Raw genomic sequence first — 22,040 nt, 5'->3', positions numbered from 1 at the left:
GCTGGGTCAGTTGGATAGCAGTAGACAGCTGGGTCAGTTGGATAGCAGTAGACAGCTGGGTCAGTTGGATAGCAGTAGACAGCTGGGTCAGTTGGATAGCAGTAGACAGCTGGGTCAGTTGGATAGCAGTAGACAGCTGGGTCAGTTGGATAGCAGTAGACAGCTGGGTCAGTTGGATAGCAGTAGACAGCTGGGTCAGTTGGATAGCAGTAGACAGCTGGGTCAGTTGGATAGCAGTAGACAGCTGGGTCAGTTGGATAGCAGTAGACAGCTGGGTCAGTTGGATAGCAGTAGACAGCTGGGTCAGTTGGATAGCAGTAGACAGCTGGGTCAGTTGGATAGCAGTAGACAGCTGGGTCAGTTGGATAGCAGTAGACAGCTGGGTCAGTTGGATAGCAGTAGACAGCTGGGTCAGTTGGATAGCAGTAGACAGCTGGGTCAGTTGGATAGCAGTAGACAGCTGGGTCAGTTGGATAGCAGTAGACAGCTGGGTCAGTTGGATAGCAGTAGACAGCTGGGTCAGTTGGATAGCAGTAGACAGCTGGGTCAGTTGGATAGCAGTAGACAGCTGGGTCAGTTGGATAGCAGTAGACAGCTGGGTCAGTTGGATAGCAGTAGACAGCTGGGTCAGTTGGATAGCAGTAGACAGCTGGGTCAGTTGGATAGCAGTAGACAGCTGGGTCAGTTGGATAGCAGTAGACAGCTGGGTCAGTTGGATAGCAGTAGACAGCTGGGTCAGTTGGATAGCAGTAGACAGCTGGGTCAGTTGGATAGCAGTAGACAGCTGGGTCAGTTGGATAGCAGTAGACAGCTGGGTCAGTTGGATAGCAGTAGACAGCTGGGTCAGTTGGATAGCAGTAGACAGCTGGGTCAGTTGGATAGTAGTAGACAGCTTTCTGTCAGTTGGATGGTAGACTGGTATATCAGTCCAATAGTAGTAGACAGCTCTATCAGATAGCAGTAGACAGCTGTCAGTTGGATAGCAGTAGACAGCTCTGTCGGTGGGATAGCAGTAGACCACTATGTCAGTTGATGGCAGTAGACAGCTGTCTGTCAGTTCAAAAGCAGTAGACAGCTGTCTGTCAGTTCAATAGTAATAGATATAGCTGTTTGCCATTTGAATAGTAGCAGACAGCTCTCTATCAGTTAAATAGCTGTAGACAGCTGTCAGTTTATAGCAGTAGACAGCTCTCTGTCAGTTGGGCAGCAGTAGACAGCTCTCTCTCAGTTGGGTAGAAAAGTATGTCAGTTGGATAGCAGTAGACAGCTCTATCAGTTGGATAGCAGTAGACAGCTCTCTGTCAGTTGGACAGTAGTAGATAGCTATTGTTTTAAAGGAAATAAATATGGCAGCCTCCATTCTTCTCACTTCAGTTGTCCTTTAAGCTATAAATCAAAGCAGAGCTAGTGACACTTTGAACTTTCCTGCAGTAAACCCTTATCGCAAGGTGTCTGCCATGGTTTCTTGGCTGTTTACTTTCAGGAAACAGGACTGAGTTGGGCCAAGTTGGTTGAATGGCTCCAAGAAGCTGTTTTGCATAGATGAATATATAACAGCACACAGCACATCACCTTTTCCCCATTGTATTATGTTACAGACGGATTCCAAAATGGATTCATTTCATTTTTTTTCCTCAGAATTCTACACACAAAACTCCATAATGACAACGTGAAAAATGTTTACTTGAGGTTTCAGAAAATTTATCAGAAATAATTAGAATAAAAAACCCTGAGAAATCACATGTACTCAAAGGCTTTGCTCAACACTTTGTCAATGGACCCTCGGCAACAATTACATCTTCAAGTCTTTTTGAATATAATGCCACAAGCTTGGCACACCTATCCCTGGCCAGTTTCTCCCATTCTTCTTTGCAGCACCTCTCAAGCTACATCAGGTTAGATGGAAAGAGTCAGTGCACAGCCATTTTAAGATCTTTCCAAAGATGGTAAATCTGATTCAAAACTGGGCTCTAGCTGGGCCACTCAATGACATTCACAGAGTTGTCCTAAAGCCACTGCTTTGGTATCTTGGCTGTGTGCTCGGGGTCGTTGTTGTCCTGCTGAAAGATGAACCATTGCCCCACTCTGAATTCAAGAGTGCTCTGGATCAGGTTTTCATCCAGGATATCTCTGTACATTGCTGCAGTCATCTTTCCATGTATCCTGACAAGTCTCTCTGTTCCTGACACTAAAAAACATCCACATAGAATCATGCTGACACCACCACCATGCTTCACTGTACTGATGGTATTGGCCTGGTGATGAGTGGTGCCTGGTTTTCTCCAAACAAGATGCCTGGCATTCACACAAGAGAGTTCAATCTTTGTCTCTTAAGACCAGAGAATTTTGTTTCTCATGGTCCTTCAAGTGCCTTTTAGCAAACTCTAGGCTGGCTGCCATGTCTCTTTTACTGGCTTCCGTTCGGCGACTCTACCATACAGGCCTGCAGGATTTCTGCAGAGATGCTTGTCCTTCTAGAAGGTTCTCCACTCTTCACAGCGGACTTCTGACAGAGTGACTATCAGGTTCTTGGTCACCTCCCTGACTAAAGCCCTTCTCCATCGATCACTCAGCTTAGATGGCCGGCCAGCTCTAGGAAGAGTCCTGGTGGTTTAAAACTTCTTCCATTAACAGATGATGGAGGCCACTGTGCTCAACTTCAAAGCAGCAAATGTTTTTCTGTAACCTTCCTCAGATTTGTGCCTCGAGACCTTGAAGGTCTACAGACAATTCCTCTGACTTCATACTTGGTTTGTGCTCTGATATGAACTGTCAACTATGGGACCTTAGATAGACAGGTGGGTAGCTTTCAAATCATCTCCAATCAGCTGAATTTACCACAGGTATACTTTAATTAAGCTAGCAGTAGACAGCTCTCTGTAGATAGCAGTAGACCGCTCTCTGTCAGTTGGATAGCTATCAGTTGTTTATCTCAGTTTATTTTCACCTCATATTCACTTTAAAGTGGACCCAAATTAAAAATACAAGATTTCAGAAATAAAATCAATTTTCTAAATTATAATAATAAATAGCAGCCTTTTTTCAGCTGCATGATGACAAATATAAAATATTTTACATTTATTGGAGGAACCCCTCCCTTCCTTTCAAATTGCCGGCATTTTTCCGGCAAACTGGTGGAGTAGATGGTGTCCGGCAATGGAGGAATTGCTAATGGCTGCCCCCAGTATAATCCTAGCTATAAAAAGAGAAGGGTGAAAAGCATGCACTGAAATGATCATAGGTTTGAAGGAGTGTTTATTTATCTTTGTATGTGTCAGAATGGCGCAACTAAATATTTTTAATTAAAAAAATGTTTGGTTTGGGTCCGCTTTAAGCACATTTTGAAAGATTCATAGACTGAAGCTTTTGAAAAGCCCACAAAGACCAGGTTAACTATAGGCAAATATGTGAGCCTTTGAAAAATTAATATATGTTGTAGCGCTTGTCTAATCAATTTCAATTGGCAGCACAGTTTATAAGGGAATCCACCACCTTACGTTATACAGAAAAAGAATATTAAAAATAACTCTTGCGCCTGTGCAAAAACAATGATGCAACAATGTATTTAAATTACACATACAAAATATCCTGTGCTAATACAATGATCCTCACTCACAGTGTCACCTGCCCTGCAGTTTCACCAGACTAGGCCTAAATTCCAGGACAACTGCGCGTTTATTCATCTACGAGTCACCGGCCAGGACTCGAGCTACCTTTGAAGGCTCCGAGATTGGAATCTCCTCCGTCTCCCACCTCCGGATAACGTGAGTTGTGTATTGACATATACAGCCGCTGATGCGACAGAAACTGTTTTATACAAATCAGATGGCTGCTGAATGAACTGTGAATAGCCGTAAGGAACGGCGCATATCAACTATTTTTGGAAAGGAACATTTTTATGCGACATTGAGTCTATGTGAAGTGGACTATATACACTATCAAGCATTGTTTTTTTTTTTTATCTTTTTTGGTTAGTTTAAAGGTATAACATTGTATAAGCGTACAGATTAGAATTGCATGTACATCAGAAATTTCTTTAACAGATTATTATATCTCTAACCATGTTTAACCCCTGCCCCATACCCTCCTATTCTGATGTTCCTCTCTACTATACAGATAGATACAGCCATACAGTATAGTATGCACTTCAGCATCATTGGGGTCATGTTGGCAATAGCAGATAGCATTAGAATCACATATTTGCTTATCAGGATGGGGTACCAGATCAAGGGATTTTTAGTTTCCCTAGCGAGCCGGAGAGGTCTGCTTTGCAGTACCAAGTGGTTAGTCGGAATGGAGAAATATAGTTATGAAGATCTGCACCTGTAAAAATGTGTTCAATGAAAGATCTCCATTTTTTGAAGAAAGATTTAGTCTTTTTCTCTTTATTCAAAAGGGCTTCCAGTCTGCCCATTGCAAGTAGTTGAGAGAGTTCTTCCTGTAAGTCCCAAATGGTTGGAGATGTGGGATAAATCCAGCAATTATAGATTGTTTTACGTGCTGAAATCATTATAATATGAGTCAGGTCTGAGGGTTTAGGTTGTGCTGGTGTTGGCGTTTCCTCATAGTTAAATAAGCACATTAATGGGTTCTTCTGAAAGGAAATACCACAAACATCATTAGTGAAATTCATAACTGCATCCCAGTAGGTGGCAATCTGGTGACAAGTCCACAGGCAGTGGACCATATCTGCGGCCTGATGACCACACTTTGGGCATGCCCCCTGATATCCAAGCCAGGGGAATTTTATACTTGATATTGAATGCATATTTTACAAAGTACAGCATCGTAATATGTGACCCTCTCCAAGTCTCATTAAATATAATTTACGAAATAGGTTATTACCCTCTAGTATTTTCTCCTCTAATTGGGTGTAGTTAAAGAATTTCCCCCATGGCTTCATGTTTTGGGTGGATAGATCCTGTGATCGAACTCGAAGGAGGTCAGATTGAATGTCGGATAGTGACTTTCTTTCAGGGCCTGGTTTAACAAAGGTGTCAAATTCTAAGAGTTTGGCAATAGAGCCTATATCTTTTAGGTGGCTGTGAACATAAGATCTAACCTGCGCTAATGCCAGATAATGTTTTTCAGGTATGCAACACTTGACTTTAAGCTCACGTAGTGTGTGCTATCTATGCTGTTCAAGGTCAAGGAGATTCCCTAGCCTAATGATCCCCTTTTGTTCCCATTCTGCAAACATATTATGGAATTTAGCTGGGCTGAAGGCTGGGTTGCCATGTAGTGTCATGTATTTAGAAATCCTCCAGGGGAGTTTGAATCATTTGCGGACCTCCTTCCAAGTGACCACAGTATCCTTGAAAAGTGCATGATATCTGAGACGAGTGGGCATAACAAACCCAATTTGAGTGTAGCAAGCCTGCTAAGGACCAAGGGGCTGCAATATCTGCTTCTAGTAACGTGTTCGAGAAATATGAAGTAGAAGATAGCCAGTCTCTGGTGTGTCGGAAAAGGCAAGCTAGGTTGTAACGTCTAACGTCAGGAATATTTAGTCCTCCTAGGTCTTTAGGTAATTGTAGACTAGTAAGTTTGATTCTGGCTCGTCTCGATTTCCAGATAAAAGTGGTAAAAGCTTTATTTAAAGGGGAACTGAAGTAAAAGGTATACAGAGGCTGCCGTATTTATTTCTTTTTAATCAATACCAGTTGTCTGGCAGCCCTGCTGATCCGCTGCCTCTAATACTATTAGCCATAGCCCCTGAACAGGCATGCAGCAGATCAGGTGTTTCAGACTTTAAAGTCAGATCTGACAAGACTAGCTGCATGCTTGTTTCTGGTGTTATTCAGATACTACTGGAGAGAAATAGACCAGCAGGGCTGCCAGGCAACTGGTATTGATTAAAAGGAAATAAACATGGCAGCCTCCCTATACCTCTTCAGTTCCCCTTTAATATTGTAACTAGTGTTGTCCGGATCATGAACGATTCGGATCTTTGATCCGAATCTATTTTATGAGTCGATCATCCGAATCATCAAAATGAGTGATTCGGATCGCAAAAGGGGCGGGGCCAGGAGCGACACGCCCCCCTCTCAGCGGGCAGCGGGGTCTTGGAAGCAGAGCTGAGATGGATCGCTCTGTTGGATGGGAGGCAGCCTTGCAGGGAGACAGGTAGATGAGAGAGAGGGGACATGGGTGCCACTGCCAGATATGTGTAGAGCACACATACTGGCTATAACGTGCTGCCCATTATAGGCTGGCTGTTCTGTAGTGCTGCACAGTGAACACATTGGAAGCTTTTGGCTCAGCACAGCTCAGTAACTTTGCAGGCACTGTGATTGCTGGGCAATTATATGATCCTCCTGCACTCGGCACTAAACAGCTGCACTTATCTTCTGGGAATGCTTTCTTTCACTGTGCGACCTTTTCTTTCAAAGTGTACAGATGAACATATAGGTGAAATATATGTAAAGCATATGACTTCAGCATGTGGGTATTATGTGCAAACATTTCTGCTCTCTGCTCGTCCCTCCTCCCTTCTCTGTCCACTCCCTGCCCTCTGTCCATCTTCTCCCCTTCTCTGTGTCCACCCCCCTCCCCTTCTCCTGTCCACAGACCTGTCCTGCTGTTCATTTCACCCCCGAATGCTTCCGGTAGTAAAATGATCCGAGATTCGGATCAAAGATCCGGATCTCTTCAATGATCCGATTCGAATCATCCGGATCATTGAAAAGATCCGAACTTCCCATCTCTAATTGTAACGTCCTTATGTTTGATAAGTAGAGGCAGCGTCTGCATAGGGTATAGTAAGCGGCCAAAACTTATCATTTTGATCAGAGCAGCTCTTCCCATAAATCCTAAGGGGAGATTGCTCCATCTATGTAGTTGTTCGGTGATAGACTTAATTAAAAGGTGATCAAGCATTTTTTTTATTTTTTTATATATGTAGCTACGAAGAGGATTGTTGCGCAACTAGGAAATAAATTGCAGGTTTTAGATTGAGTTTTTATGGGCGACAGGCAGGTGAATCTAAACGGTGGACGGATCTATGCAGTTGTCCTGGAATTTAGACCTAGTCTGGTGAAACTGCAGGGCAGGTGACACTGTAAGTGAAAATATGCAAGCCTTGTCAGTTCATATGGAAACGTTGTGGCAAAACAGAAGAAGTCTGGGTGCACACCTGCATGGCACAACCTATATCAATACACATATCAAAACACACAACACAAAGTGCCATCATGGACCAAGAGGGAATTATTTACCTTTCCTGGATTTGAATTTTAGATTAAATGGTTGATTTTGCCAGATGTAGTCAGCTAGTAGAGGAGCCAGCCTTGCTAGTATCTGTTCATTGTATTGCTGAAGGGTTTCTCTGTGCTTCTCAGTGTTGCTTTGTTCTTCATGCACCAGGTAAAGGTGATACACAACAAAATCTTCTACAACCATCAGTTTTCGCTCTTTATCCATTTCTAAAATACAGAAAAGAAAATGTATGCAATGGTCAGTGAATAAGATACAGAAAACTAATAATAGCTTTCCTAAAGCAAGACTTCTATCACTTACAGCACTCTTTGAAGCAGACAAAGCAGATCTTACTTGTAAATATTGTGGTGCCCAGGGAACAATTTGGGCCCTGGCTATAGCTTAAGTGTTGAAAGCGCCAGAAGCAAGCACAATAACAATGCAGATAGTGGAGGAGGGACAGATGCCCAGTTAGCGAATGCTCATAGTTTCCTCATAGTCTAGTTTAGGGGACCCAGCAGGAAACCTCATTGGAAAGAGCGGAGATTAACAGCACAGATAGCAGCTGGGGTAAGTAATCGGGCACATGGGGTTTGGTTATGATGTATCCGAACAGCATGTCAGCACTGAAAGTGTTAGGCTACATACACACTTGAGATAAAAGTCTTTGGAAAATGAAAGATCACAGACCAATTTTACCCCCTTCCATGTAGTATGAGAGCCATACTCTACACAGTCTATTCTATTGAGCTGAACTCCACATCAGATAAAAATCTTTGCAAGATGCTGCACACAAAGATGCGGTACACATTTAACAGATCAGTATCTGCAAAACATCAATTCCTGAAAAAGTTCCGTTCTTGCAAAATGCATTAATAGTCTATGATATCTGCAGATCTCATACACACCTTGTTTAACAGACATTCATCTGCAGATCAGATCCACCAGGATGGATTTTCAGATATGCAGATGAATGTCTATCAAACAAGGTGTGTATGAGATCTGCAGATATCATAGACTATGAATGCATTTTGCAGGAACGGATCTTTTTCAGGAATTGATCTTTTGAAGATACTGATCTGTTGCAAGTGTACAGCATCTTTGTGTGCAGCATCTTGCAAAGATTTTTATCTGATGGGGAGTTCAGCTCAATAGAATAGACTGTGTAGAGTATGGCTCTCATACTACAATGAAAGGGTTAAAATTGGTCTGTGATCTTGCCTTTTCCAAAGACTTTTATCTCAAGTGTGTATGTAGCCTTATTAGAGGGAGGTGGGTGGGTGTTTTCGGTGTAGGCATAGGTAGGGGAAGGTTAGGCATAGTGCTAACCTTGGGCTGAATAGCTAATAATAGTGCTAAATAGGCGCTATATGCATAGACCCTCCACCTGCTGTCTGTACCTTTGGCTCTGTCTCAACCTCCTCCTCTCTGTAAGCAATGGCTGGTCGGTCTGTCAAACTACGCGCACTCCATGCTACGTTTGTTTCCGTGCAGTAATCAGGCAGCGCCGCTGTAGTGTCAGAAGCAGGGAGCGGCGCCTAGTATGACGTATTCGACTGTCATGACGACTATGGAGCGTCCTTACGGCGGCCTGACAGCTGCGGACTGCTGATAGGAACATCGCTAACAAAGCGGAGACCTGGAATAGGCCATGCAGCGCTCTATGGGGACCTGGCCTGGGGGTAACATTGCTTCTTGCCAGACTGGACAGCTCTGCCTTCGGTTGTCAGTTCTGCTCTCCCGCTTGTTCACACTATACTCGCTGCGCTATTAAGAGCTCTAAGCCTTGTTTCAGAGGCGTGCATTGTTCGGTTAGTCTTCAGTTAAATAGTTTGGAAAGTGGTTAGAAACTTGGGGTTTATATTGCTTTCTTTGTTTACACTGGAATATCTCCTCTTCCTGTTTTTGGGTCCTCCATAGTATTTTGTGGCATTAATATGAAAATTAGTAGTTCTAGGGAAAGGCATTAAGGTCTGTACACAAGCTAGATGCATGTTGCCTATTGGGTATCGTGACGTGATCCCTCGGGTGACATTTCAGGGCTGAGGCTGTACAGACACGTGCCTAGCGATGGGTTTTGTTGCTGTAAGGGGGGGGGGGGGGGGTGGGGGGGGGGGGAATTGAGGGCTACAGAAGTGGCATCACATAAGAGACGGGTGAGTGGGGAGAACAATGCCATCAATTGGCCAAATTGACCCATCAGGCTCTGAAGAAGCAGGTTTTCCTGTGTTTCACTGTAAGCCCAGGATTTATTGCATGTATATTTTGAGGGTGTCGGGAACCAATCAATAGGTGACTAGCAAACTAACTGGTGCCCAGGTTCTTCTATCCTTCTGGTTTACATTGAATCTGGTGTCTGGAGGCACAGTGGTATGCACCTAAGGCTTCTGAGCTACCAGTCTGACCTGTAGTGATGATTCTTCTTTCTTTGTGTTTACTATAGACAGCCAAGACCCCACTTTCCCGAGAGTAGGTTGTCAGAATCACCCCTGCGAGCATGACCCCCCTCCTGCCACTGAGTATAGATTGCCAAAATCACTTGTGCTGTATAGGCAGCCAGAGGGACACCCCCTTCCTCCCCTAGTATAGGTTGCCAGAATTACCCCTGCTGTATAGGCAGCAAGTGCCCCGCCCCACCCAGGGTCAGACTGGGACACTAAGGGCCCACCAGGAAAGCTTTAGCCTGCCCCCCCCCCAATTTGGGCTCACATATGCATGTACTCTAGAAATCTATCTATCTATCTATCTATCTATCTATCTATCTATCTATCTATCTATCTATCTATCTATCTATATAATTTGGTAGGGCATTAGATCATGGTAGGGAATAGATTGTGAGCATTTCTGAGGACAGTCCCCAACAGGGAGATGTCCACATGTGGCGCGTGCGTGATGGGTCATGGGCAGACTTAAAAATACACAAAATAACAAAAAAATACACAAAATAAGTAGCGGTGTTATTCACAGAGATGGGTTCGACCAGATACATTTTAGATAACATTATCAAGTAGTTACATGCCTCATGATAATTCATCAAGTAGTCAAATGCCGCAAAATAAAAATATTAAGTAGTCCTGTGCTGTCCAACTCCGCGGGCATGGAGGGCCATGTTTTTTCCAGACCACATAGTAGAGGGTGACCCCCCCCCCCCCCATCCCAAAAAAAAAAAATCTAGCAGCAGATTTCTCACAAAATGCAATCAGATTGACAGCAGATTTTCCCACAAAATGCAATCAGATTGGCAGCAGATTTCCCCAAAAAAGGGAGGGCCTGGCATGCAGGTCTGTAGGTGTCCCCAGTTTAGGTAGGCAGGTCTATAAGTGTCCTCAGTATAGGTAGGCAGGTATATAGGTGTCCCCAGTAGATGTAGCCAGGTCTATAGGTGTCCCCAGATTAGGTAGGCAGGTATATAGGGGTCACCAGTATATGTAGCAAGATGTATAGCTGTCCCCAGTATATGTAGCCAGGTTTATAGGTGTCTCCATTTTTTTTTTTTTTTTTTTTTTTTTTTTTTTTTTTAACAAATACGTTTTATTGAGTTTCCATTTTAAACAACAAAACAAGTACAGCACCATACAATTGTACACAGAGACCCCAACAACCGAGACCTAAGGGAAACCCATGACCACCTACAGAGACAATACAAAGACACCCTCAGGCAGAAAAAACAGAGCCACATCTCCCACAAACTCCAACAGCTGGAGGACTCCCTCCAAGACAACTCATTCTGGGAGACCTGGAACCATATCGGTGCAAAGCCTAAAAAAAGCCCTCTTCATATCCAAAATGGCCACATCTGGCTCCACTACTTCAGGAACCTCTACAAAGACATCCCAGAAAATGCCCAAACCCTGGAGCAGAAACAAATAGCCGCAAAACTGAAGGACATGGAGGAGACAATCAAGGACTTTCAAAACCCTCTGGATACATTAATCACGGTGCTGGAAATAAGAGAAAGAACAAAGCTGATAAAATGTAAGAAGGCTAGCGGTACCGATGGCATCCTGCCAGAGATGATCAAATACAGCCCCCAGGAAATACATGAGGCACTCGCAAGACTATTCAACCTTATCCTGAGGGCGGGCTCCTTTCCTCAGGCCTGGAGTGAAGGCCTCATAACACCCATCTACAAGAATGAAGACAGATATGATCCAGCAAACTACAGAGGAATCTGTGTCAGCAGCACACTGGGGAAACTGTTTAACAGCATCATCAATAAGAGGATCCTCTCCTTCCTCACACAGCAGGACGTACTCAGCAAAAGCCAAGCTGGGTTCATGCCAAACCACCGCACAACCGACCACATCTACACACTGCACAGCCTCATCAAGACCCATGTCCACAGCTCACGTGGCAAAATACACGCTTGCTTTGTTGATTTTAAGAAGGCGTTTGACTCAGTGTGGCACCCAGGCCTTTTCCTAAAACTCCTAGAGAGCGGAATAGGAGGTAGAACCTATGATGTCATCAAGAGTTCATATACTGGGAACCAAGGCAGTGTGAAAGTAGATGGGAAGAGAAGTGCGTTCTTCAAGCAGGGTCGAGGAGTCAGGCAGGGCTGCAGTCTGAGCCCAACACTCTTTAACATATACATTAACCAACTGGCTGTAGCCCTGGAATCCTCCCCAGCTCCAGGCCTCCTCCTGCATGACCGTGAGGTGAAGTTCCTGCTGTATGCAGATGACCTTGTGCTGCTCTCCCCAACAGAGAAAGGACTACAGGACAGCCTGTCAGTATTGGAGAGTTTCTGTACCACATGGGCACTGCCCATCAACCCAAAGAAGACAAAAGTGATGGTGTTCCAGAGGAAGAATGGAAATAAAATCCCCACCTCCTCATTTATATTAAATGGCTCCCCACTGGTGTCCACTAACAGCTACACCTACCTGGGGCTGGAGATCAACCAATCAGGAAGCTTTAAACCAGCAGTACAGGCCCTGAAAGACAAAGCCTGCAGAACATTTTATGCCATCAGAAGACAGCTTTACCACCTAAAACCACCGGTGAGAGTGTGGGCAAAGATATTCGACAGCATCATCACCCCAATCCTGCTCTATAGCAGTGAGGTATGGGGCCCGGTCACCTACCCTGACCAATCAAAATGGGACTCCAGCCCAACAGAAATCTTCCATCTAGAGTTCTGCAAGTATCTCCTCCATGTCCATCGAAACACTTCAAACTCAGCTTGCCGGGCAGAGCTAGGCAGGTTCCCACTATGGCTTACTATCCAGCAGAGGGCACTCTCATACTGGGCGCATATACAGAGCAGCAAACCCAGCACTTACCACCATAAAGCCTCACTGAGCCAGGGGGGCGAGGCCATACCACATGCTCTCAAGCAAAGCATCAGCAGCCAGCCCAGCCAAGGCCACCAACACAGGCTGACAAAAGCCCAAATAAAACAGACTATAGAAAGCTGCAAGGAACGATACATAGAGGAATGGAGAAGTGACATAAAGAATTCCAAGAAACTCGCTGTCTATCAATCACTACAGAGGGAGTACACAATGGCTCCATATCTGGGGAGGCTACATCACCACAAAGACAGACAGGTCTTGAGTTTGTACCGTCTGAGTGCCCACAGCTTGGAGATAGAGACAGGGCGGCACAGACAGACATGGAAGCCCCGGGAGGAGAGACTGTGCAGACAATGCGACCAGGAGGTCTTGGAGGATGAGGCCCACTTCCTGCTACACTGCAGCAAATATGCACCTGTGAGGACCGCCCACTTCCAGAGACTCTCCGCCCACATCCAGGATTTTACCTCCACAGATGAGGAGAGGAAACTCTACATCCTACTGGGGGAGGAGGAAACAACCGTGCAAATGGCTGCCCGATATGTCACAGCCTGCCACCAACTGAGAGGAACATGATACCACATGGACTGTATTCCCCCCCCCAATATCCCCCTATGGACTGTATATCCCAGTCCCCCATGCTGTCCCTTACATCCTCCACACACCTATGGACTATATACCCCAACCCCCTTTATCCTTCCCTTATTCCCCCCCCCCCCCCCCATGTTAATGTTTTGTTTTGTTTTGCTTTGGCAATGCTAAATGTATTTGGTCCTGCCAATAAAGCTTTTTTGGATTTGGATTTGGATATACAACATACCCCCAGGACATCCCACCCAACCCGCCCTTTCAGGTGTCTCCAGTTTAGGTAGGCATGTCTATAAGTGTCCCCAGTTAGGTAGGCAGGTCTATAGGTGCCCCCAGTTTAGGTAGGCAGGTCTATAGATGTCCCCAGTTAGGTAGGCAGGTCTAAGTGCCCCCAGCCTGGAAAGTGGGGCAGTGGGCACAGAGCGGCAGAGGGAAGCCTCCCCCTCTCACCTGGAGACCCCCCTTCCGCACTCCCCCCTCCAAATTTGCAGCCGGCAGCGGCAGCGAGCGGGAATCACTAACCGAGAGTCAGATAGCTCTGCGTGCCGCTGCAGTTCTGGTCTCCTGCACTGCACTGTCCAATCACGCTGTCACAGGAAGTACCCCCTCCCTTGTAGGCCCCCCCAAGTTTAGGTAGGCAGGTCTATAAGTGTCCCCAGTTAGGTAGGCAGGTCTAAGTGCCCCCAGCCTGAAAGGGGTGGCAGTGGGCACAGAGCAGTGGGGAGGGGGGGGAGCCTCTCTCACCTTGAGCCCTTCCACGCTCCCCCCTCCAAATTTGCAGCCGGCAGCGAGCGGGAATCACTTACCGAGAGTCAGATAGCTCTGCGTGCTGCTGCTAGTCTGGTCTCCTGCACTGCACAGTCCAATCACGCTCTCACAGGAAATACTGTGAGAGCGTGATTGGACAGTGTCAGCCAGCCAGCGGCACGCAGAGTTATCGATCTGACTCTCGGTAAGCTATTCCCCGCTGCTGCCGCTGGCTGCAATTCTGGAGGGGGGAGCGCGGTAGGGGGGGCCCTAGGTGAGGGAGGGATGCTTCCCTCCCCCCTTCCCTGCTGCTCTGTTCCACTTTCCCCCCCTTCCTGCGCTGTGCCCCCTCCTTCTCAGCACTAGGGCCCCCGGGAGTAAGAGGCCTACCGGGCAGAAACCCGAGCTCCCGCCGGGCCTGTCTGAGCCTGGGTCGGACTGGGACACTAAGGGCACACCAGGAAAGCTTTAGCCTGCCCCCCCCCCCCCCCCCCCCCAATTTGGGCTCACATACGCATGTACGCTAGAAATTTTGAAATATATAGGCAGGTCTATAGGTGCCCCCAGTTTAGGTAGGCAGGTGTATAGATGTCCCCAGTTATGTAGCCAGGTCTAAGTGCCCCCAGCCTGGAAGGGGGGCAGTGGGCACAGAGCGGCGGGGGGGAAGCCTCCCCCTCTCACCTGGAGCCCCCCTTCCGCGCTCCCCCCCTCCAAATTTGCAGCCAGCAGTGGCAGCGAGCGGGAATCACTTACCGAGTGTCAGATAGCTCTGCGTGCCGCTGCTGGTCTGGTCTCCTGCACTGCACTGTCCAATCACGCTCTCACTGGAAATACTGTGGGAGCGTGATTGGACAGTGTCAGTGCAGAAGACCAGTCCAAACAAGCGGCACGCAGAGCAATCGCTCTCGGTAAGCCATTCCCCGCTGCTGCTGGCTGGCTGCAATTCTGGAGGGGGGAGCATGGAGGGGACCCTAGGTGAGGGAGGGAGGGAGGAGGCTTCCCCCCCCCCTCCCAGGCGCTCTGTGCCACTTTCCCCCTTCCGGCGCTGTGCCCCCCTCCTCAGCACTGGGGCCCCCAGGGGCAAGAGGCCTACCAGGCAGTAACCCGAGCTCCCACCGGGCCTGTCCGAGCCTGAGTGATAGGGTTAATATTTGTGTGTTACCCTGCGAGTACTGAGCCCTCTGGCAGTGATAAGGTTAATATTTGACTGTGTGTTACCCTGCGAGTACTGAGCCCTCTGGCAGTGATAAGGTTAATATTTGACTGTGTGTTACCCTGCGAGTACTGAGCCCTCTGGCAGTGATGAGGTTAATATTTGACTGTGTGATGCCCTGCGAGTGAGATAAAGGAACATAATATGGAACCTTGAGCCAGGAGATTGATATTGTGGGACCTTATGGCAAAGAGGGGGTTACGTGTGAAATGGTTGGCTTGTAAGGAAATTGCAGCATGTGACATTGCTCCTAGATAATCATCCTCCTCATTGGCTGTCTCTACTGTACATTACCCAGCCAGCATTCTGCAAGGACCAGACACCACATCCAGCTCCGTACCACACTACCCTTATGAAGCAGGGTCACTTGATGGGGAGGAATGCTTTGCGTTCACAGAACATATCAATGTCACTAAAGATCCCTTCCTAATGACCAAAAGTTTTGTTTCTGCTTCTGGGATTTGACTTGTGGACTGTCATGGAAGATGCATGAATATTTCCTGCAGCAGAATAGCTGAAGTATTTTTTTATTAACGGCAGGATTGGGCAAAAGCGCTCTTGGGTAGGACTGTACTTGATGTGAGGTTGGCAGGGTTTTCTGCATTCTCTAGGAAACTAATGGAAGGAGTGTAATTTATTGATGCAGGAGTTATATAATGTTATTAAAAATTGCCTTACTAGTACAATGTGCAACCATGTACAAAATACAAATGCTAAAAAATGTAAATTATGTACAATGAACTAACGTAAATTTCTCCAAAGCACAGGAACCTCGGAGACATGAATAAATGACTTGTGTACTAGAATGATTTCCAGATATAAAAGGAAACAAGTATCACAAAGTTTGCAAATGTAAGTCTTATGTATTGTATTATTGATATGGCTATTTTACATTCAAGATTTCTTTTTCTAAGTCTGCTGTACTCATTAATTGTTTCTGCTTAGCAAGTGTCTTAGTTTAAATACACACATTTTTTTTTCTTGTTATTGTGGTATGTAAAGGATTGCTGCAAATGGACCAATCAGATCAAGTCGGGGTAGAATTTAATTGGTCAGTTTCCAAGCTACATAAATTTGCGTTAAAGTTGTATAATCACCGCATCAACCCTGAATTATTTGCATCTCAGTTACCATCTCTCATAGCTACACACCACTTATAATCATAATAGGAAGGGTTCAGTGAGTTTGGGGCGATGAGCGGTATCTGGCCTGGTTATAAATTTTGTATCTGTTTATAGCCTCATTTTGGAAAAGCAACATACGTTCTGTATATAACCTATTTCTTTATTACTGGTGCCTCCAGAACTAATTTTTGTAGGCTATGATCTTATTAACAAGATTGGTGGATGCAAAAAATTGCCTTGCCTAGGGAACTAAAATAGGCAGAAATTGCCCTGTATAAAATTGAATATCTTCTGGCTTTATGTATCGGCGGTCCCCTACTTACAAACAGGTTCTGTTCTAGGAGATTGTTTGTAAGTTGAGTTATACATAGCAAAATGTGGATACATGATTTACCAGTTTTTTCTCCATAAGACGCACCTTATCATAAGAAGCATCTAGGTTTAGAGGGGGTAAAAACTTTAAACCATTTGCATCTTCAGCATGCAGGGCAGCAGGGACATGTTCAGGAGCGGTAGACCTGTTGTCAGGTCTCCCTCCAGGTCTGTCAGGTGTCCACCCCCCAACAAATTAATAGTGATCCCACTGTGGACCTTGCAGAGTATGGCGGCAGCAGAGCCTTCTCGTTTGTCTGGCCAGCATGCTCCTTCCAGACTTTGACTTCTCCTTTCATCCTCGCTGTCGTTCATTCCATGACCTCATGGCATGAATATGCTGCCGCTGGGTCACGCAACGAGTGCCAGCGAAGATGAAGAAATAAGGGCAGGAAGGAGCGCGCGGGCTGAACATGTAAATATATGTGGAATTACTATTAACTGTGTGAGTGCGTGGTGGGGAGGGGGGAGTGGCGGAAGTTAGCTTGAGAATGGAGACCTGGTGCCGGCCCTACTGTATATTTGGTTCATAGGAAGCACAGATATTTCCCTCCCAATTTTTTTCTGTGCGTCCTATGAAGAGAAAAATACGGTACTTTGGGACAGCTCTGGACTTATAGTATAAGTGGTTTTTTTTGTTTTTGTTTTGTTTTCAGTGTAATTTTAACCAGTTCAGTACCAGCGATCTCTAGCCTCTTAAAGGACAACTGAAGTGAGAGGTATATGGAGGCAGCCATATTTATTTTGTTTTAAGCAATACCAGTTGCCTGGCAGCCCTGCTGATCCTCTGCCTCTAATACATTTAGCTATAGCCCCTGAACAAGCATACAGCAGATCAGGTGTTTCTGACACTATTGTCAGATCTGAAAAGGCTAGCTGCATGCTTATTACAGGTGTTATTCAGACATTGCTGCAGCTAAATAAATTAGCAGGGCTGCCAGGCAACTGGTATTGTTTAAAAGGAAATAACTATGGCAGCCTCCATATCACTCTCACTTCAGTTGTCCTTTAAGGACCAGAGACCGCTGGTACAAAAAAACAGGGCTTGCCGACATGCCACACGGAATCGCCACTGTTGCCACTCACTTGTTGCCCTAGACCACTTGCTATGTGGGCTGTGAGTGGGCTGCGGCGAGTGAATGATTGGTGGTAGTGGCAAGAGTGTATGGCAGCGGTGAGTGAAATCTACTCTTTGGCAGAGATACCGCTCCCAAACAGGGCGTAGATTTCAATTAGCTTAGTCCGAAAGCAGTTTGTGTTTTCAACTGCTTACAACAGTTTACACAACACTGTAACATGTAACAACAAAGCTTTTCAATAACAAAACAGTATTGTATATTTTTACAACTTTGTATGTATCCAATACAAGTTGAGTCTGTTCTATTTAGGGGACTGTCTATTCTATTATTACATTTCATATTCTTCTGAAATGAATTTACGTTTTCAGAAATCAGACCCTAACAAAGTCAGCAGAGAGTCACCCTCCTCCAGACATCGTAGAATTTGTACCTACCTCCCGTGGCAGTGAACACTATGTAGCAGCTTGTGAACATGAAAGGTACAAAAGTTTGACTGACAGTAAAAAGAAATATTTATCTGGGGCTACAAGAAAACAGCACGCTGTAAATGTGACCATTTATGAAATGCAAAAGACCTGATTTCTCAGTCTCAAAATAAAGCAATATTTATTGATTGCTTATTGACATGACGAGAAGGCAAACCTTAAATACATTTTCTTGGTTGACTGTGTAGTAAAGGGTAGAAATAAGCAGATTGTCATGTGGTTCGCCAAGGATTTGGAGAATCAGATACTAAGGAAGAACAGTGATTTGCGGTCTTAATTGATTATATACATGCCAGTTGGCACACTCTGCCGTGGGCTGTGTGAATCGTGCATCATTATGAAACGTATTCATTAAAAATGGTGAATCATGATTTGCATTACTCTTTGGATTTTTTTCCATCCATCTGTTTTGTAACTGTGAGCGACTTCCTTCTGGTTTTAATTAATGCTATGTATGGGAATATGGTGACTGACAGCAGTACTAGTTGTTATTGAATGCTGAACAGTACAGTTTTCTCTCTCATTACCATAAGATTTGTACATGCGGTAAGCCAATATTTAAGGGCTCATTCACACTATGTGCTGCGCTGTCAGTTTTGATGCACCGCACATAGTGTACGATCCACAAGGCAACATGAAGGTCCATAGACCATTTACATCACAGCTGTGCTTTCCCATGCGTTGTGATGTAACGCGCCTGGGAACCTTTAAACGCACAAGTTCAGACAACGTCTACGCTTAAATGCACCAAGATGTGCATTCCATGCGATGGCAACGCATGCACGAAATTGCGTTTGCGCATGTGTTCTGTAGTGTGAATGAGACCTAATGAATGCAGATGTGGTTTACAAGGTGGATTGTAACATCAGGTCAGTTACGTAATAGATTCCTATGTTGTTCTTTTCAGTAAGTCGGATGTCCCAGGAAGTTCAGGACTGCAGAGAAATGACCCGGAGAGATCATGGTCAGAATTTCCCAGCTGTGCCGGGCTGTCCACTGACAACAGCTCGGTTATATCTTGGGGCTTTGACGTAAGTGCTGTGATTACCTGTTCGGCTTATTGTGTGTGCCTTTTATGTGGAAGAAAAAAAAGGAAACATGGGGATAACGGGTGCCCAATCTGGTGTAGTATTTTTGTTGAACAATATTTGTCAATGTGGTCACTTCTCCAAAATTTTTTAAAGCAGTCAAATCTAAAATTTCTGACCTCCCTGGGCAGGGAGAAAACACAAGCGACCAGTACCTGGAGGTGCTCATAAATTATAAAATAAGGAAAAAACACTTAAAAAGAAGGTAGGTGTTGGCTTACCTTCAATGATGATAAGTTTCCAATGAATTTTAAGCTTATTGAAAAAGACACACAATGCTTTTTGTGGCCTGGAGCCACTTTTTCAGGTGAGTATATGCCAACAGCTGTTATATGTTTGGAGCGCCTTTAAGCTCCAAGTGCCAATAACTGATATAAGCTTGGAGCTAAAAGATGCTCCAAGCATATATCAGCTATTGGCAAGGCATATAGAGTATTGTGGAGCAGGTTATTTCGGTGCACCGAAGCTGGGAGTCGTCATAGCAGCAGTGCTATGCTGTGTGCCCCATGTAACAGTAATTCGGGGCTCCATCGGTTGCCAGACCCCGAATTACATCTCCCTCCAGGTTGCGACAACTCGGAGGGGGAGTAGTGTGTAATGCTGCCTGGGAGTTAGACAGCAGCAGGGAGAGCAGTCATTCAGCTCGCCCTGCGCCGAACTGCCCGATGCCCAAATAAGATGTACTCATATATTGGCCTGAAGAAGTGGCTCCAGGCCACGAAAAGTGTTGTCTTTATTTTTCAATAAACTGTTAGAATGTATTGAACAGTAATCATTATTGAAGGTAAGCCAACACCTACCTTCTTTTTAAGTGCATTTGAATTACTTTCCTATTTATGAGCGCCTCGAGTTACAAGTCACTTTACTTTGTACAGTAATTTTAAATGATATCCATTCCACTTTTTTTTTTAGACTTGGATAGAGTTATTAGTGTTACAACAATCAGGCTGTTAGTACTGTCTGCGGCCCCACTGGGGGAGAGATTCTCACACTTCCTGTCTAGGTATCAGTCACAGTTTTATTGTGAAATATGAATGTCGATGGGGCAGAGGTTCAGTCTAGAGAGGATCCATAAGATGCTGATAAATTTTGAGTGGATGCAAATGTTATGTAAATATATGCAGCTTGCAACTGAAACAGTTAAAACCTTCACCTACTTAATTGTATTGCAAACATACATTTGCATACAATTACCATAAAACTTAAAATTAAAGCGTTGACCAGCTGTAGTTCTTTCTTTTCTCAGAGCTGGCACTATGGGCCTGGTTTACTAAAGGCCTCGCCAATTTTTTTTGTATTGCTAAGGCCTTCCCAATCATCTCGAGTTGGAATGTCACAAAACTCATATGCTCAACTCCACTGCACTGGAAGAGGGAGTTGTGGTACACCTGGAATCCTGCCATTGCACCCCAAATGCTGCAGAGCATAGCCACATATTCCATTCTGGGGAGGGGGGCACATTAACACCTATACAGGGGCACACAATATAAATCCATGAAGGTATGCGAAGAACAAAGACCTAATTCAGTGACTTGAGGCGCCCATACATCAGACGAAGTATAAGCACATTGACCAAAAGACAGATCTCTGAGCGGAGAGAGATCTGTTGCCTGCCCATACACCACAGGCCAATTCCCAATCGATTTCAACATGAAATCTCTCTGGAATCAGCCTTGTGATGCCGCATTTGCCCTCTGAGCTGTCAGGCCAATGTAAAATGTGCCTCCTGGTGCAGTATACTTTACTTATCCCTGTCTGCCGCTGGTTCCGGGCTCTGCCCGCATACAAGCACCCCACGTGGTTGCTGGTGTATATATGTGGGTACATGTTTGACTTCACATGCGCCCATGTTACAATGGCAACTGTGGGGCGCGTATATGGAGATGGAGCCCAGAGCAAGGGGTGGACACGGAAGGGTAAAGTATACCTCACCGGGGAGACACATTTTATATTAGACGGCACAGCGCCAGGACTGTGGAGTCGGTACAAAAATCATCCAACTCCTCAGTTTATGAAACCTCCAACTCTGACTCCAGGTACCCATAATGGCTCCGACTCCTTAGTCTAATACTTAGCAGGGCTATGGATTTGGTACAATAATCATCCAACTCTGACTCCAGGTACCCATAATGGCTCCGACTCCTTAGTCTAATACTTAGCAGGGCTATGGATTTGGTACAATAATCATCCAACTCTGACTCCAGGTACCCATAATGGCTCCGACTCCTTAGTCTAATACTTAGCAGGGCTATGGATTTGGTACAATAATCATCCAACTCTGACTCCTAAGTTTATGAAACCTCCGAATCTAGGTACCCAAAATTACTCCGACTCCACAGCTGTGCACAGCGCTGGGAGGTTCAGTCAAGTTTGTTGCTCGTCCCAGTATCTCATGTCGTTATTGTCGCCCACCCGATCGCGCATGTCGGTCCCACATCTTGCAGCATGTCCGATCAATATGTGACCGATTTCTGCCCAAAATTGGTCACATCGTCGATCGGGCATGTTCTTGGTGGCACCAATTTTCATCCAATCTGATTATAAAAATTGAATTGGATGGTCGATTGTCTGCCAAGTCTCCTGATGTATGGTCACCTTAAGTCTTTGCTGCACTTAATGGAATTTGTATGCTTCTGTCTTGTCACGCTGCCTGTTGACTGCAGTCGTTCATGGTAGGACAGCTCTCACGATGAAAGGAACGCTGTAAGAAGCATAAGTCTGTTTTGACCACTAAGTATGAATGAGGGCATTATTCACACCTTTCTGTGCTCAGGGTAAACTTAAATCATTGAATTATTGCCAGGGGTGCAAACAGCCTTTCAATGAGGCCCATTCATGAATCTATCCCAC

General features: G+C 45.3%; 2 protein-coding genes across 9 annotated transcripts in view; one reads left to right on the top strand and one right to left on the bottom strand.

Annotated features, from left to right (window-relative positions):
• Positions 1 to 8,997, bottom strand: part of ECD (ecdysoneless cell cycle regulator) — a 37,749-nt gene extending 28,752 nt beyond the window's left edge. Inside the window, exons 1-2 of the mRNA XM_068257637.1 lie at positions 8,598 to 8,997; positions 7,218 to 7,424 (exon numbers count right to left, since the gene is read on the bottom strand). Of these exons, the coding sequence (XP_068113738.1) occupies positions 7,218 to 7,422 (205 nt within the window). The 5' untranslated portion in view covers positions 7,423 to 7,424; positions 8,598 to 8,997. The remainder of the gene's footprint in view (positions 1 to 7,217; positions 7,425 to 8,597) is intronic.
• FAM149B1 (family with sequence similarity 149 member B1) overlaps positions 8,741 to 22,040 on the top strand; it is an 87,139-nt gene continuing 73,839 nt past the window's right edge. Inside the window, exons 1-4 of one of the 8 annotated variants that reach the window (XM_068257638.1) lie at positions 8,742 to 8,879; positions 15,810 to 15,894; positions 17,986 to 18,096; positions 19,010 to 19,133. In XM_068257638.1, coding sequence (XP_068113739.1) covers positions 15,848 to 15,894; positions 17,986 to 18,096; positions 19,010 to 19,133 — 282 coding nt within the window. In that variant the 5' untranslated portion in view covers positions 8,742 to 8,879; positions 15,810 to 15,847. Of the gene's footprint in view, positions 9,009 to 9,073; positions 9,169 to 15,804; positions 15,895 to 17,985; positions 18,097 to 19,009; positions 19,134 to 22,040 lie in introns of those variants that run through there. The other 7 variants (XM_068257640.1, XM_068257641.1, XM_068257644.1 and 4 more) reach the window with 7 other exon arrangements.

The sequence above is a fragment of the Hyperolius riggenbachi genome, chromosome 10 (genome assembly GCF_040937935.1).
Source record: "Hyperolius riggenbachi isolate aHypRig1 chromosome 10, aHypRig1.pri, whole genome shotgun sequence".
Taxonomy (NCBI): domain Eukaryota; kingdom Metazoa; phylum Chordata; class Amphibia; order Anura; family Hyperoliidae; genus Hyperolius; species Hyperolius riggenbachi.
This window is presented reverse-complemented; position numbering and strand designations above follow the sequence as displayed.